The sequence below is a fragment of the Beta vulgaris genome, chromosome 4 (assembly GCF_026745355.1).
Source record: "Beta vulgaris subsp. vulgaris cultivar EL10 chromosome 4, EL10.2, whole genome shotgun sequence".
NCBI lineage: Eukaryota > Viridiplantae > Streptophyta > Magnoliopsida > Caryophyllales > Amaranthaceae > Beta > Beta vulgaris.
Genome location: NC_079205.1, coordinates 52,670,957 through 52,689,931, shown reverse-complemented (window position 1 = coordinate 52,689,931; position 18,975 = coordinate 52,670,957). Strand labels below are relative to the sequence as shown.

At 37.0% G+C, this 18,975-nt stretch overlaps 1 protein-coding gene across 1 annotated transcript; it reads left to right on the top strand.

Moving 5' to 3' along the window:
* Positions 1–6,638: 6,638 nt before the first annotated feature.
* LOC104890833 (uncharacterized) lies at positions 6,639–7,814 on the top strand. Its single transcript, XM_010676441.4, has 2 exons — positions 6,639–7,456; positions 7,547–7,814. Exons 1-2 carry the CDS (start codon positions 6,893–6,895, stop codon positions 7,697–7,699), a joined length of 717 nt encoding a protein of 238 aa, XP_010674743.3. The 5' UTR covers positions 6,639–6,892; the 3' UTR covers positions 7,700–7,814.
* Positions 7,815–18,975: the final 11,161 nt, after the last annotated feature.

Genomic DNA, 18,975 nt, shown 5'->3' with positions numbered 1-18,975 from the left:
TTTGACCTACTCATCATATGACAAGTTTAATTGATTCTCATTTTTCAATTTTTTAATAAAAAGAAAAGTATTTTTTAAAATTATTAAGGGGTATTTTAGTCATTTCAAAAGAGGACGCCACACCTGCTCTCTTGACTTATATAATAGAGACTAGAATTTTTTGCACGCGATGCGTGCTTGAATTTTTTTCAAAATAGAAAAGATTTTTCTTAGGTATAGGAGTCAAAATTTGAACATTAGATATACGAAGTATAATTGTTTTTAGTTGTAAAATTTGATTGGTTTAGTTTCTGTCACTTAAGTCTCCTACCATTTTTTTTGTTTTTTTTACTTTTCAAAGTTAAATTCTATGAACAAAATAGAAATTTTATTAACTTTATTTATGATTTCTAATATTATAATTTTTTTAGTTGAGTTTTGAATTAAGTACAGTACTTCATAAATTGTAAAGAAAGTGGACACTTTGATTTCAAGTTAATTTTTTCATAGGTTGTAGTTTGTAAGTGAATTTGTAGGTTTTTGTAAAGTTTTCTCATTTTAGTAATTTGCATAACATAAATTATGCAATTTTATGATTTTAGTTGACTTGTGAGTGATTGTTATAATTGTATATTTTGTATTTTTGTTTGAAGTCCCCTTTGATTTGTAAGTGAATTTGTAATTTAGAATGGGAAAGGGGTAACATAGTTTCTTCATTCGGGGACACCATAGCTCCCCCCTTCCCTTATATAATAGAGATATGTTGTACTTTAATTCTTGAATAATGATATTTTACATAAACCTTTTTACCTTGATATTTAATCGCTATTATATAATAGAAAAAAATAGGTCCAAATATATGTAAAAGTTTCATTATATATAGGAAAAACTATAAAAAAGTAAATAATATTTTTTCCTTGTCTAACTTATAAATTCTGGTTTCACTACAAATACACCTCTATTCTTTATCATGACCCACCATTTATTGTGAATGGTTCTTGAGAATAGTGATTTGTAAGTAAATTTTTGTAAATGTTTTTATATGTATTGACGTTCTAGGTTATTAGTTTTACTTTGTATGTTAATTTTAAGTTTTAATCAAGTTTCCTGACTATTACGGCCCGTTTGGTAGTTGGTCATAAATGGTGATAATGGGAATGAATTTGTGTGTAAATTTGTGAAAAATATCATTGTTCATTACCATGGTAATGCTAATTTATCCTAAAGTGTCCACTTTCCTTCTTGAATTTTCATTCCCATCCAATACCACCTTGTAGGGTGCAGGGGCGGATCTATTAAGTAACAAGGGGTAGCACATGCTACCCCTAAAAAAAAAAAAAAAAAAGCTGGGAGAAAAAACATAAGAAACGGATATATACAATATCTAGCAATGTATTATTGATTAACGCAGTTTGCCGCGGTGGTTAGAGCAGATCCCTGAAAGGTTGAAGGTCTCAGGTTCGAGTTCGACTATTGACACTTTGTTTTGTTCATTCTTTTTCCTTTTCCTTCTCCTTCTCCTTTTTTCGTTTTTCCTTTTTGGTTTTTCCTTTTTAGTTTTTCCTTTTTCTTTAATTTTTCCTTTGCCCCTAATTTTTCATATTCCACAATTATACTTCGAAATTTTAACAATATAATACTTCATATTACGACTAGGGATGGCAATTGGGCGGGGCGGGTGCGGAGGATGGTACCCCCACACCCGCACTCGCATTAAATTCTCATCCCCATCTCCGCCCCACCACCCATTGCGGGGGGGAAATTCTAGACCCACCCCCGCCCCACCCCTGCACCCGCGTCGTACCCGCGTCATACCCACTTCATCCCCGCAAAAAATCCACCAAAAAATCTGCCATAAGCCCATTATAGTTGTCTACTTCACAAAATCACAATATAATATAGTAAAAGAAAAGTTAAAATACATTAACAATGTTTTATTACATTTCAAAAGTGTCTTCAAATACATTAGTAATATATGTATATAAATAGAATTTTAATAATAAATACGTGGGGCGGGGGTGGGTGGGCGTGGCGGGCGGGGATGGCGGGTATAACATAAAATCCACACCGCTCCCCACCATCCATTGCGGTACAATTTTAATCCCCATCCCCGCCCCATCCCCGCCAAACCTAGACCTATCCCCGCTCCAATTGGGCGGGGATGAGGCGGGTCTCCTACTTAACCCGCCCCACTGCCATCCCTAACTACAACAAAATTTATTTTAATTATAGTTACCTTTCATTATATTACAAGTACATCACACTTTCCTAATTTCGAATAAAAAGGTTCAACTTTTTATAAATTACATATTATAAAGAGATTTTTTTTTTTGATAAAGTACCCATGTATTTTTTTCATTTTCTATGCTATATTCTATATATTTTTTCTTTTTCCAATTGTAGCTTTGGTTTTTTTTTTTAATATTATATCCTCTGTTAAATCAACTTTAAGTTTTTCATTAGGTTTTTATTTTTAATTTTTCAAACTTATGTTATACGCGAGAGAAAATTCCCCGGCTTTAAAAGGAAAACTACAGAGTAGTAGGGTACGAGTTTTTACGGGAATAATAGTATTATGAACCATATAATAATATAGTATCGTATATTTAAAAGGATTTTACATGTAGGTTAATGTGAATTATGTTCTACTATCATTAACCGTTATTTGGATAGTTATATTATGCTACCCCTGATTGAAAATCCTGACTCCGCCACTGGTAGGGTGGTAATGAGTGGTAATGAAAATTGCTTCCCCTTGGAGACAAAAACACAAGTTTAGGGGTGAGATTGGTTGTCCATGGAGAAAAAATGTCTCCCCATGGAGATTTTAAGGATGCTTCCCTAATAAAATTACACTTAAAATTCATTCTCATTACCGCAAATTATTAACGACTACCAAACGGGCCGTTAAAGTTATTTGCGTGATTTTTATAACGTGATTTTGTCAATTGTATGAGTGATTTGTAAAGTTTCTTCTTTTAAGTGATTTGTGAGTGAGTGTTGTAAATTAATTTTCGGCAGTTTTTTTTGAGTGCCGATTTTGATTTTGACATTCCTTTTGTAATTTAGAAAGGGAAGGGGGCAAAATAGGCATTTCAAAAGAGGACACCATTGCTCTCCCCTTCCCTTATGTAATAGAGATAATACCATGTGTTTAGTTTTATTTGGAAATGAAATTTTTTTCTTCTATTTAATACCTTGAGGTATTGGTATGAGTCAAACCCACTTGCACATGAGCTTTTAAACCCCATACCTTACGGGGTTAAGGTATGAATTTTAAATCTATCAAATTATTAAACAAATACATTTTGCTTATTCTAAACAATATCTCATATTAAAATCATATGAACCAAATACTCCTACTTACAGATATGACCATACCAATTACCATGACATCCTCACTGTTTTCTCAGATGCACCGAGCAATTGCCTAACAAATCTTCATTTTACGGCACCTTAATTGGTCTCCTAAACCTCGAGAAAGAAGATCCCGGCAAATTAGTCGTTGAAACCATCATTCTAATCTTGAACGAGTAATTCAGTCGGAAAATTGCGACAGATTTCGTGTTTTGCTGCAAGGTTCTTCAACCTGCTTCTTTGGTTGTTGCGTTTGAGACTTTGCCTTCTGTGGGTGAAGTGCTGAGCTTATGGGGCAACTTCCTGAGGATATTTATTGGCTTTTGGTTGGTATTTAAGCTTATTTCAGTATTCGGTGACATCTTATCGATTCTGGCTTTTCTATATCTGTAGAATATGCCAAAGATCACAAATCAAATGATAAGGTATGATTTTTATCAAAGAAATTGTATGCTTTCTTCATTATTTTGATATGTTGGTTTTAATTGTACTATCATAGTATCATGGATTCACAATTACGTCTATACATCTCACGTTTTTAGAATTCAAAGAAATTCTAACTTTGAAGGGATTAGAAAGTTTTTATTTTTTGGGCATCAAATTTAACTGTAAATTCAAGAAATTCTTACCCCTTCAAATTTCTATAAATTATGCCCTTGAATTTACAGTTACTATAACTCAAACTTAAATTTGTTCTGTGTTTTTCATTTTCTTATTTTATCATTGATTCTGCTAAACAGGGACGGATCTAAGATATTGAAATTAGGGTCCTAACTAAACCAAACAAATATACAATGACTATAATACACAAATGATAAGTTGAGTAACAAAACAAAACTTTATATTATTCGAGTGCTTTATTAAAGATACCTTCATCATATCGATATTTTCATACTATCCCAATTTATTTGAAGTTACTGTTGTGGGCCAAAAAAAGTATAATGATAAGATAAATGTAATAGTAAACAATTGGTAGAACGATTCTTAAAAAAACAGGAAAAAAAGAGCGTAAACTAATAAGGAACAATCTAAAAAGGAAAATTGGATAATTAATAGTTATATTTCAAAAAGCAGGTTAAAATCTTCAAAAATAATAGAATGAAGATTTCAAATAAAAAAGAAGAAATGTTAAAATAGAAAAAGAAACTCATTTACTAAACACCGCCCTAAAATTTCATACTAATGTCCTGTATAAAAAAAAATTGTATATATTTGTGTATTCTTATACTCCCACTCTCCCACTCCTACTCTCCTTCACTCTCATCACCTTCTCACTCTCTTGACCTTCCCTCACTTCTCACTCTCTCTCCACTCTCTTACTCCATCTTTCTCATCAACAAACATTGCAAAGATCTCATACTCCGGCAAGAAGAAAAATTCCGGCGAGTATCTCCGGCGAGAAGTTAAAATCCGGCGAGGAGTAGAGGTTAATTGCGGGGCGGCGAGGCGAGTATCTCCGGCGAGGAGGTGACTTCCGGCGAGGTTGCGGCGGCGACACCTTCCTCCGGCAACAAAACTTCGAAATTCCGGCAACACAAAGCTTAGTTAGTTAATTTGAAATAAATTTTTTTTTAAAAAATCGTATGTGTAGAATTTGATATATCGCATGTGTTTGAAATTTTAAATTTAAAGTATGGTAGTTTAGAGGATTAAAATTTCTTGGTGTTTGATTAAAATCTTCCAGTATTTGATAATTTCCTGGTAGTTTAGAGTATTTAGAGGATTGAAATCTTCGAAATTGTTTGCTAATTTCAAATGGAAGAAATTTAAAATTTGAAATTCGAAAAATTGAGGTTGGCGCCTAGATTAGGCGCCTGCACCACAGGACAGGCGCCTAATTAAGGCGCTTGCATCCACCAATGGTGGGGCGCCTAATTTAGGCGCCTAACCAGAGGAGCAAGCGCCTTAGTTGGGCGCCTAATCAGTGGTACAGGCGCCTAATTTAGGCACCCCAACAGTGGTGCAGGCGCCTTGATTAGGCGCCCCACCAGTGGTGCAGGCGCCTTGATTAGGCGCCCCACTAGTGGTGCAGGCGCCTAAATTAGGCGATTATACCACTGGTGGGGAGTTTAATTTAGGGGCCTGAAGTGCTATTAATTTGAATTTTTTATAAAGAAAATAATTACAAAATTATATTAATTATGGTGTATTAAAATTGGAAAATGTATTATTGCGAAAAATGAATTAAATAATAGAAAATATAGTTAATGAAGCGTAGAAATATATTTATATGAGAACAATTTTAATTATTGAATGTAATTGATTATTCATATTTTGACAGTATTAATATTAATTAAATTTTATTTGTTTAATCAAAGATGAGTGGGCGAGACAAAGGTAAAGCAAAGTCTTTGACTACACATTCGGGTCATCGTCATTCTCATGATAGAGGGGTGACAATCTCATCGAGGAAGGCTAGAGAGTTGCTTTTCAGGAGCACTCAGTCTTCATCAGGTGCGGAAACGGAGGACGTACCAAAGATTCCTCCTTTATCCGTTGCATTGCCTACTCCTATTATGGACATTGAGGCGTGGAGACCTCACTCACCATGGAGAGGCAACCCGATGGCGGGGAACGATCAGGAGGCGGGTACTTATTACGATAGTGAGCCGGAGCATTCATCAACGGACGCAGAGGAAGGGCATCCGTCTCGGGGATGCAAACCACGTACCTATCATGGTCGTTTTGCACGTTCTTCAGATGGAGCATCGTGCAACGCTGAGGGATCCGGGAGTAGTAGGCCGGGCAAGAGGAAGGGGACGGAGGAGGACACTTCATGGCTAGTACGTGACGCTAGGCCAGGTGGGCCGTTGGACGGTAGTGTCATACCTAGTTTTAGAGGCCACATAGCGGCACCGTTTGGGCTGGGGAGGATGAGAGGACTATGTTGAAGTGTCATAACCGGGAGAAGACGTGCAGTAAGCTTCAGGCGTGGTACGCTAGCATGACACCCGAGGTTCAGGGGATGATAGATGCTACTGGATTGAGGCACTTGCCTGAGATCATGTTTGATCATTTGGATCAGCCATTGATCTGTGCGTTTGTCGAGAGGTGGCAGCCCGATACAAACTCTTTCCACCTCCCTTTTGGAGAGATGAGTATCTTGCTACACGATGTCAGTTCTATCCTCCATATCCCATCAGATGGATGGATTACAGGTGACTTTGGTTCATGGGATGACGTGAAGAGTTCATGTGCAGAGCTATTTGGGATGGAGAGAAGCGCCTTTTTGAAGGCGCATTGGTCCGGTGGTGGTGTATTCATTGATTCTTTGATAGAGAGAGTTCTGCTCCGGATCGGAGTCCGACCACCAGTTTCGAGGATATATGCTGACCCTCCTTGGTGCCACTCTATTCGTTGATAAGAGTGGTAACCGAGTCCGTCCTTGGCCACTGTCGTTTTTGTCTTGTAGCCCACAGGATGTGAGGCGGTATTCTTGGGTGCGGCTACACTAGCCTATTTATACAGGCAGCTTGGCATAGCTAGTCGTGCTGATTCAGCCCAGATTTGTGGTTGCCTCACGCTATTGCAGGCATGGATTTACGAGTATTTTCCCATGTTTCGGCCTAACCGCACTAGGAGGATGATTCCTATAGGATCTGCTTCGGCACTTAGTTGGGAGGTTCGGCATGAGAACAGGGGGATTGACCGTCTACTGAGTATTCGACAGGCATTGGATCAGACGAATGCGATGCAGCCTGATTGGTTACCTTATGGTATATGTCCGGTATTTGCTTATCCTCGTAGCACGTACTACGGCTGGCTGCGATACTTGGATATCGTTGAGCCGTATAGTCCAGATCGTACTTTACGCCAGCTTGGATTCATTCAGGAGGTTCCCCATCATATTTTGGAGCCGGAGTCTTGCTATAGGCCTTCTGCTTGGGATAGGTACAGGGTAGACTTCTCATTTATAGCACAACGACAGACATGGGATTTATTTCCACGTGCTTCACAGCTTATGTTGGGTGGTCTGCATAAGGCCCCACATCCTTCGATGGCGACAGATGCTTACTTGCAGTGGTATGATGCGTACTCCCATCGTTTCATGATTAACCCGACTGAGTTGCCAGATGGTGGAGCCGAATCACATTATGTTGAGGGTTTGGTTCCAGATCAGGTATATTATAATGTATTACTTATTAAAATTAAGTGTTGATAAATTTATATTTTCAATACTAACTTTGTTGTTATATACTACTATATGCAGGTATTAGCTTCGATGTTCGGTATGATGGACCCGTTTCTTGAACGGGACACCAGTGATCTGCCCGATGATTTTCGAGCATTATTTGAGGGACTATTTGGGTGGTATGAGGCATGGAACCTTACCCGTGGTGTGGATCGACGTCGGAGAATGTAGTCATATTTTGTATTTTTATTTGAACTTATTTTCGATGTAATGAGATTTGGATTTGAGTATTTATTGTTTTTCGGCTATAGTGTAACGATTTTATATGAGTATTTATTGTTTTTCAGCTATTTGAGTATTTAGCCGAGTTTATTGAAAACATATTTGAATATTTTTTTGTTCTTTTGTTCGTATACGTGAAAAATATCCTTTCATTTAATAGTAGGTATGTCCAATGTTAATTACAATAACAATTACATTACAACTAACTCTAATATTCATTACAATAACAATTATATTTATAGCGACTTCATATCGACTTTAATTACTATAATGAACATTCCATAAACTAATCTGGCTAGCATAATAAGTCTCCCATCCAACTACAGTTTGATCTCTCAAACAAACCATTGTACCAATTGGAGGCATCGGGAAATTAGGAGCCATGAATAAGCGGATGTAGTGTTGATTACGTGCTCCAAGGTGTACATAACAAACTCATAACATGGTCGTGTGACCTGACTGGTGCAGTCAATGGTAGAATAGTAGCAACCCCACAAAGTACCTGATTCCCCCACTGTAAAGTACATCACAGCGCAATTGTACAAGTAGCAACAGCATACAAATCAGCAATAGACTCCATCCAATGTGCCGACGAGCAGGACTCTGGTGTGCATGATACGAATTCTCGTCATCGACGTACTCTCGTCCTCCATAAAAACTCGTAAATTTTTCATTGAAATTCGTTGTAAAGGTGTTGACGAGCGTGTGGCCAACGATCTTCTCCACCATTGAAAGCATCAGCAACACACCTGAATCCGCAGTTCCCATCACCTAAGACGTCATTCCACCCAACTATAAAAGGGATGATGATATCGGGTACGTTATCTGCGTAAGGAAATGGATCTGCTCTTCTTTCAAATCTCTCCGGTTCAAATGTTCTTGTCGCATTTGAATCTGTTACATAAATAAGAGTTACGAGTATTTTTGTATATCAAATTGATAAATAACATAACAAATCAGTTCATATATGTGTACCTCATCTCCACTAGTACGAGTCGATGATTTGCTGCACTTGAATCTGTTATATAATACGAGTTAGACAATTAACACAGTAAATATGATTGATTAAAACGTATTAAATAAGTCATAAGAAGTTAATTGCAGTAAATATGTGTACCTCCATCTCTAGTAGATCGGGTCGTCGTAGTTGTACGAGTACGACTACGAGACCTTGATCTATCCCGGAATTCGCGCTGGGCATGTTCGAAACCACTCAGGTCACGTCTAGTAGATGTTGAACCAGGAGGCCTACCTCTCGTAGAAGTAACTACATGAGGCTCTTGAACTCCCTCGTCCTTTAGGTGTAACTGCTGACGAATCGCAGGATCACACTCAGAAAGTTCATCAAGTAATCCCTTAAGGTATTCAACATCCTGATCACATTAACTAACGTAATCCGATGCATTTACACCATCTCCGATCACCAAACTCTTGAAGAAAAGATGAATATCATCAAGATACAATCCCCCGTTTTCGTTAATAGCAAGTTGTATGGCACATGCACATGGGATACCAAAAGAAGACACAAGCACACAACCACAATAATCAAACACTTCCACCCATGTTAGGCGTTTAGTGTTTTCCATTTTCAGCATATTGAGACAGTAATGTGAGACATGACCAACCAAATGACGAAAAGGATCTATCATATGTTTTCCAATTCTGACCTAGATTTCTCTAAGCTTATCCCTGATCTTGATCATTGGCTATCTATGAACAAATTAACACGTGTCGAAGAGCGTATCCAAGGCACAAGTGGAAGTTTGAGCCACGCTTTCAGAGCTGCATGTGCACTCTCCACCTACATGTGGTTGTGTTCCCAAAATGAAGCACGTTGTTGGTCCATGCTTAACAAACTTGGTCTTATGTGGATTCAACCACGTTGTCTCAACATAATTAATAACGGAGGGCTTCCATGCCCAAGCAGACTTCAAATTTCCCAATGCAACCTCATAATTATGTTCTGTGTTTGCATTTACTACATCCACCAATGACCAACACGAAATCGCTCTCCAAATCGCCCCCCCACATAATCTACTAACTCTTGCCTCCACATCTTTGTTAATATGCCATGTACAAAGAAGATGAGTAGAAGCTGGAAAACTTCCCTAATAGGTCTAATCAAACCCAACTACGATCTGTAAATATGACACTCGGGCTCACATCATCGCCAATTAGATACGCAGACACTGCAACACCCACTGGTAACTGTATGCATCTCATCCTCACTATGGCATAGGCGATGAGGAAGTTCATATTTGTCGGTGCCACCCCACATTCAATGCAAGGCATACCGTACGATTCGTTTTATATGTTGAATCGATGCCAACTACCCATGGATAGGTACGAAAGCGTTCGTACCACCAGGATGAGACATGAATGCATGATGATCACTCCATCATCATCCCTAATGACCAATACACATAGTTTTTCGAACGAGCAAGGTACAAAAATTTTCAGCTGAAGTCCGTTCTTCACGCCCTTCCATCTTGTAAAAATACTCTCGTTGTATATATGCTTTATCGTTTGGTGAAGATGGGGAATGCCTCATTTACAGCAGCTTGAATGTTTCTGGGTGCGGTCTCGGCATCAGTCATCTGTCGAACCATCCGCCTAGCATCATCATTGAGCCCACTAGTCCGTCTGTGACCCTCCGCATATACTATGAATGCGTGGTTGTGGAAACCATAAGAACTTTTTGGAATAGACACATGCCATTGGTCCCCCAAAACCAACCTAATCATAAATTGATATCCACAAAACTTTGTCGATGTATTAGGTCGTACCATAATTCGGATCTACCTTATCCCGAGTATCTCGCCCCCTAAAACATTTCAAATAGCAAGCAGTGGACCGTCGGATTGCTTATACGTATCAATAACCAATTCAAACCCTATGGAAATTGCAATTTCATTAAGATGGTTAACCGCATCATGAACCGTTGGGAATCCATCACTTATCTGAAATCTACCGTGATAATTAACCCCGTCCCCATCATTGCTCGAATATGGAACCAATTAAATACCATAGAAGTAATAGAAACTATTTAATAAATTATATATCTAAATTACATAGTTAAATACAAGTGACAAATTACAAAAAGTAAATAAGTCCAATATATTTGCATAGGCGTCTTGGTTAGGCGCCTGAACCGGAAGTGAGGCGTCCAATAAAGGCGCCTGCACCACTGGTGAGGCATCTAATCAAGGCGCCTGCACCACTGGTGAGGCGTCCAATAAAGGCGCCTGCACCACTGGTGAGGCGTCTAATCAAGGCGCCTGCACCATTGGTCAAACGTCTGGAAAAGGCGTCTGACCATAGGGGCAGGCGCCTTGATTAGACGCCTCTCCATTGGTGCAGGCGCCTCTACTGGACGCCTCTCCTATGGTTCAGGCGCCTAATCAAGACGCCTGTAAGCAATTCTACGCAAAAAAAATTACTGGTTTCATATTTCATGTTTTTTGTAATTTAAGATGAACTTATAACCTAGTCTAATATGCAAAATATTATAATTTAAATAATTTATGTCTACTATATTATAACTACTCTAACATGTTAAAAATGAAAATATAACTATTATAATATTATTAAATTCTACATATATCACTTTATGTAAATTCTACATCTAATATGTTAAAACTCATATATAACTATTATTATATAGCTGAAAATCTAAATATAATATATCATGTAATTGAACATTTATTATGTTAAAAATTTAAATATAACTACTCTAATATGCTAAAAATCTACATATAAGACATCTACATGTGATATATGTTGAAAATGTAAATATAAGTATTATAATATGCTAAAAATCTACATATAAGACATCTACATGTGATATATGTTGAAAATGTAAATATAAGTATTATAATATGCTAAAAATCTACCTATTTTCATGTAAATTCTACATTTCAGCTCAAACATAGTAAATTTTTACAAATATTCTACCATGTAAAGATATTATTGTTTTACATATTCTAAACGGATATTTTAAGCATATAAGATCATGCTTTGACTTAACTCTAAAACAAGTGAGGCGCCTAAAATAATTATCAAACCATATGGAGAGACGCCTAATTTAGGCGTCTGACCATATGGTGAGGCGCCTAATTTAGACGTATGGCCATATGGTTAGGCGTCTAAATTAGGCGCCTCACCATATGGTTAGACGCCCAACTGAGGCGTCTCTCCACATGGTTGGATGCCTAAGTTAGGCGCCTCTCCACATGGTTGGATGCCTAAGTTAGGCGCCTCACCATATGGTTAGAAGCCTAAATTAGGCGCCTGACCACATGGTGAGACGCCTGATCAGTTTCGCCGTCTACAAAAACTTACATTGTTTGCCATGACGCCAGAGGAAATTCTTCTTGATTGGTCAACACCGGTCAATGTTGGTCAACGCCGGTAAATGTTGGTCAACACCGCCAAACACCTTGGTCAATGCCGGAAATTTCTTGAAAAGGAAACTCAATAAACAAAGTTTGGAAAAGGAAAGTGAATTGTGTGGAAAACATGGAAAATGTGGGGGGATTTAAATAAAGAAAGGGAAAGAGGAAAGGAGTGAGGGATGCCATGTATTAAAAAAAAAACCATGTATTTTTGTACTAAAATACAGGGCGTTAGTAGGAAAATCCAGGGCGGTGTTTAGCAAAGCCCAAAAGAAAAGAACAAGAAGTATAAAGTAATACTTCCTCCGTTCTATAATAAGTGAAATACTTCTCTCTTTTATGTGAGAGCTTTTTTAGAGAAGTGTTTCACTTATTATGGAATGGAGGAAGTATAGAAAAACAAAGGTCATCAAGTAGAGAAGAAACAAAACGAAAAAAAAGCTGAAAATGATTTTTAGGAGATCGAACCCGCACAAAAATTTAGCGCCTGCAAGAGGTAGGTAAATAGTTGACCACTAGAGCAACTCGCATATTGTCGTATAAAAGCGTGGATATTAAATTTAAACAGTAGTCTTTATTATGTTAATAAATACTCCCTCCGTCCCGAAATATAGTTCCCATTTCTATTTTGGGTGTCCCAAAATATAGTTCCCATTTTCATATTTAGTTCCTCATTTTTCCGTAATTCGTCTAGAAAAACTGTATCCCATCATTTATTTGCTTCTTGAATTTTGTTTTTTCCTTTATTTATTCAACCAAAATGTTACAATTAATGCTCTTTCACCAATTATTCTCCATTCTCTCTCCTAAAATCATCTTTTCCCATACAACATTTATTTAAATAAACAAAAAATCTTTACTATTCCTCTTAGATTCTACTTGCATAAATTACTGTGAAAAAGGGAAATGTGAACTATATTTTGGGACGGAGGGAGTATAAAGGAAGTTGATTTTTTTTGGTGGGACCTGGACTACCCAGAACCCTTAATAGGTCCCCCTCTGTTGGTGAAACATATAACATTTTATATAAAATTTGACTGTTTATGAACCAAGTTGAGATTTAAAGTTTTTGTAATTTCTTTTACAAAAGTTGTTAGCAATTGAAAGAGATGAGTGATAGAAATTGCATATTTGATTGTGGGGTTTGTTAAACGTCGCCCCAAATTCATTTTTATAGACTATTTTATTCTTCCTCTTTTCCACAACACCCACCACCACCTGCCACCCCTTGCAACCACCCGCCACCACCTACCTTCCATTGCCACCCGCCACCTCCTCCACCACCCACCTGGAAGCAATGGAAATTTTTTTAAGACGATGGGCGAATGTCTTGGCCAGACGTTCGCCCCATGGAGCAAACGTCCAGGCCAGACGTTCGCTCCCTAGACGTTCGCTCCATGGAGCAAACTTCCAACGTTCTCCCCATGAAGCGAACTTCCTACGTTCACCCATCGCCCCTAAAAAAATTTCGACTCCTTCCAGGTGGTTGGTGGGTGGTTGTGGCAATGGGGTGGTGGTGGCAGGAGGTGGATGGTGGTGGAGTGAGGTGACTAGTGGTGCGGGTGGTGGTGGTTTAGGGAAGAGGAAGGAAAAGGTTAGAAGGGGGCGATTTTAAGTACTTTTGAGGCGATGAATAAAAGTTCGGTGAATGGTTAATTTGTCACCTTCTTTCTCTCTATTTTCAGCCATTTCCTTCTCTCTTCTATCTATGTCGTATTTTCAGCAATTGATTCGAGAATGCCCTATTGTATGTCTCTTAGGGATGGCAAGAGGCAGGGTCTGGGTAGGGTAAGGCTAGACCCATATCCATACCTTAATTTTTGTATATAGACCCATACCCTACCCATACCCACAGGGTAAAATTTTTTAGGACTCATACTCGTACCCGTAAGATCTGGGTAGGGTCTAGGGTCTAAAATGGGTCCAACACAAAAAAAAAATTCCGCATACATTATCACATGTATAGATAATCGTTAAGCCCAATTTTATATATTAATTTTGCGCTGAGCTTCTACTAGTTCTACACTTCTACTTCAATTCTAAAAAAAAAAAACATCACAGGCAATTATAGAGCAAAAGAGAGTGAGAGTAGTTCGAGAGAGAGACTGTGAGTCTGATGGACGTGAGATTTGCGGCTAGTAAGTGAGGGAGGGTCAGAGTTTTAATTTATAGGAAGTTTGCTAGAAGTTGGAAGGTTATGTTTATATCTATATTTATTTTAATTTTAAAAAATAAATATTTTATTTAGATGGGTCTATGGGTAGGTTCTGGGTATTTGAGTAGACCCATACCCTACCATTACCCGATAGGATCAAGACTCATACCCGATAGGATCAAAACCCATACCCTTCCCTTACCCATAGGGTCCAAAAAATTAAGACCCATACCCTAATTTTAGGGTAGGTTCTGGGTGGGTCTGAGTAGGGTCTTGGACCCATTGTCATCCCTAGTCTGTCCCTCTGACATTGGACATTAGGCCTAGACAAATCAAAGTTTGTTTTCCATAATCTCTTTTACTTTTTGCAGTTGCATTGATCTTTTATGTTCTCTCGATTAGTCTGAAATTGTATTATTTTGTATGAACAAACAAACCCAAATTGAAGAACAAGAACAGATCGAGGAGTATTGGAAGAAGATGATACATCTCAGGTGATCAACATTGGACTAAAAAGGTTTTTTTTTTTTATTAATGTACTAAATAATGTGGGTTTTCATAATTTGTACTACATAAACTTGGCTTCCATATTAAACTGCAACAAGTAGGAAATGGGTTCAGTTTTTCAGTGTGAGGGGTGAGGGAGCAAGAGGGGTTAGTTCAAGTGTTTGTCGAGATATCGAGGGTGACAAAGGAGCGGTAGGGGATAACCTTTTGAAATATGTAGAGGAGCTGAGGCAAGGCAGAGAGATCATGGGATCACGTTTTGAGATGTATAGGGGAGCTGACACTAGTGGAAAAAAACGCAAAGGCCGCGGTCAAAACAGCCTAAAGGGTTGCGTTTTTGGCAATCAACCCTTTTGTAGCAGCCCTTCAGCAATAAAGAAGGGTTAACGGTTTTAGATCGCAGCCCTTCACAATGAAGAGCTGCAGTTTTGTACTCAAACTGCAGTCGAAGGGCTGCTGTTTTGGGCAAAAATCGCAGCCCTTCAATTGTAGAAGGGCTGCAATTGAATAAAAAACCGCAACCCTTCATTGTGAAAAGGGTTGCGGTTTGTGCATAAACTGCAGCCCTTCAAATATGGAAGGGCTGCGGTTTATGCCCAAAACCATGGCCTTTTTTACAATGGATTTTTTTTTTAAAAAAAAACTCTTTGCAGCCAGCACCCTCGCACCCCTTCTGCCAGCCTCAGCACCCCCGTGGTGGCAGAAGCACCCCAGACCAGCCCATGCCGCCCCCACCCCACCCCCAGCTAACCCCCAGAAGCACCCCTGCCCCCTAGCCCAACCCAGCACCCCAACACTACTGCACCCACCGTGGCAGCCTCACCCAGTCCAACACCTCCCTTCCAAAAAAAAACCGAAATGCAATAATGATATCACAAGGACTTCAATGTAATTAACTTTTTAATAATATATAAAGTGTACATAGAATTGATAATATACCAACATATTAATTAGCTAAAAGTTATATAACAAAGGAAAATACAACTAGATCTAGCTAATTATATCGCAAAATCCTCCCAAAATGTATATCATAAGCAATCGTCACAAAGGTAAGTCGCCAAGTTATCCCGAACTTCATTTAATTCCTCCATGGTGAAGGCCTTCAAACTTTTATTCATATAAACTTTGCAAAACAACCAAGGAATAAAACACATAATATTATAATTCAATCATGTACTGTAGTTAATAGTTCTAAAAATTACATATACCTTCCCGAAATTCAACCAATCACGTACTGTGATCAAACGGACTTTGGCCCTATAGTAGTTGAGGTAAGCAAACACTTTACTAATTACAATTATTCGAAGACAGGTTAACAACTCCTTGTACTTCTATCTCTTAGCTTCAAAATCCAGAACTTTGTCTTTTGATGATGTTGTTGAGTTAAACCAAACATTAACATGTAAGTTTCAGAACATACTCTATTATCCCTAGAAATATGAGCAACACCCTGCTTTAGCAGAACCTATTACTCATGATCTAAGATTTTATAGGTGGTGTTTGGAAAAGAAATTAAGCACAATATTACTTTTGGGGACCTAAGTTTACTAATATGGTCAATCAATAGTGAACACATGAATCAATTAACCACAAAAAAACTTAGAAGCAAGCATTTAAAATGATCTAGTATGGTCCCTAAATTTAGGAAAATAACTAATCTTCATGAATCTTCCCTTGAATCTCTATGGATCACCATCCTTGAAACTCCTTGGATCTCCATGCTTGATTACATAAGTTGAATTAAATAAATACTGGAAATTTAAAGGTACAAAAATACAAACGATTCGCAGATCGTATTTACTATCCTAATTTAGGCCATACTCGTCATATCATGCAAAACATAATGTCATACATATTATATTAAACATCCACGCATTTAGTTTTTATTTTTTTGAGGGGAAAACATCCACGCATTTATAATATAAAATTAAAATAATCACAAACTATTTACTTACTAGCAATTAATAAGCAAATAAAATATTTCCGTAATAATTATAAAACTTAACAAATTTAGGCTAGAAATTATTTAGGAAACTTTATTATTTTAATTCGATTACTTACTTAAACATGACAATAATCAAAATTATTCACAAATTTGCAAACTAGGAAACTTTTGGATTTATGCTCAAGTTTGGAAAATTAGATTTTCCTTAAAATCAATATTTTTTAAACGTTGACTTGTTGATCGTTGACCAACAACACCCAAACCACACCAACCCTTTAAACTTCACGCAAAATCCTCGCTAGAAAATAAACCACCAACAATCCATGCTACCACCGAGTCACCACAAGACCAACATCCAAAAAGCAAAGCCACCGGCCATAACCCATCAAGTCACGCACGACCGGCCACAACCTTCAGTCTCTTGCCATTAGTCGACGCCGAGAGAACACCCTAGCACCGGCAGCACACGGTCCGCACTTCGAAAGTGCACCACACGCGTGGCTACCGCCAGTGCCGCCCGAGTACTTCCCCTGTTGATGTTGACCTACTGTCGACCTCACTGTGGCTCTGTCGATACAGGTGGGATCACCCAGCCATGGTGGGAAAATTCTTTGAATTTTGTAACAATTTACAAAATTTTCATTTAAACTTTAACTAACAATTTATCTAAAGATTTGGGATTTAATTAGGTTAAAAAAATCCGAAAATTTGTGGCGGAACTATTGAATCAATCAACAAATCTTAAACAAATTTTTATGTTTGTTGAGATTAGATTTGAATGAATAATATCTAATAAACATTAAATCTAACAAGAATTCAAAATTAGGGAAAAATTCAAATTAATTCCAAAAATCCAGAAAATTAAAAATTAAAATTTGAAAAATTCGAAATTGATTTTCAGGGTGATCTATTGAATTATCATAATAAATTAAATCAATTATTTTAATGGTTATCCTTTAAATTTATGAATAATCAAATTAAACATAAAATTTAACAAAAATTCACAAATAATATGATAAAAATCCTAAAATTAGTGTGGGGGGGGGGGGGATAATCAAATTATCTTCAGCCATCATATTATTCTAGATCTATGTGGGTGATAAATATTAGATTTTTTTAGCAAGTAAAAAATCAAATCTTTTAATTGTTAACAAATTATTTTAATGATTAATCAAATTAAACATAAATAATTTAATTCTAACAAATATATTTATAAAAATCCGAAAATTTTTGGAGTGATTTAAACAATTTATTTCATCCAGAACTTTGTGAAATAATTTGAGCATAAATCATAAATAAATCAATTATTTATAATTTCCAATCAATTAATATCAAACATTAATTATGCAAATTCAAGGCATAAATAAATCCTCCTTTAATTGAATAAAAATAATAACCTTACATACAATAACATGATCATATGAATATTATGAATTAGGCAAAACTGATATACTTTAGGAACTTATAGATGCATATAGCGGAATTTCAGGAAACAATTTCCTAACATCTATCATTGGATTGCAAACATAATCAAACACATGAATCATTCAATAGGATTAAATATCAAACCTTTGTAGCGTGATTTCCATGTTATATATATATATATATATATATACAAGCTTTCAAGATTCGAGAGCCCAAAGTATTGCTCATCTAATCAGTCCACAAGCTCCAATTTAACAACAACGTTTGCTAGAACGAAAGAGAAGAAATCTCTTGCTTTTAGGTGGTATAAGCGCTGGTTAGAGGGAATAGTTTAGGGTTTCACTTTCTCTCTCTTGTGAAAAGAAACTGATTAAAAGAATTGATCACATAAACCCTAATATTATATCCTATATATAATAGAAGAGTCATATATAGGTTAGTTAGGAAAACTAATTCCCCTCCTATTTCCCTTAGGACCGGCCTAACCCTAATCCTAAATGAATTTGAATTGCTTTGTCCAACTTTTGCTATAATGTGTGACCTTATAGGATTAATATATTTTAGGTATAGGCCCAATTAATATTGTCATATTAATCATATTTATTCTCTAGCAAGAAAATACAATTACTAAAATAATTAACTTTATTATCTTCATAATATAATTCCTATTAATACTTAGTAATTGTCGAGATGTCGAAGGACATATTCCTTCATGCACATCAATAAACCACCCGCAAATTATTTCTTCGAAACCTTCACATGATTGAAATGTTACAACTATAGAAAAGATCTGATCTGT

Coding starts and splice junctions, on each gene's coding strand:
- LOC104890833 (XM_010676441.4), top strand. CDS start 6,893: ATGTTTCGGCCTAACCGCACTAGGAGGATGATTCCTATAGGATCTGCT. Junction 7,457..7,546: donor AGGGTTTGGTTCCAGATCAG/GTATATTATAAT, acceptor TACTATATGCAG/GTATTAGCTTCGATGTTCGG.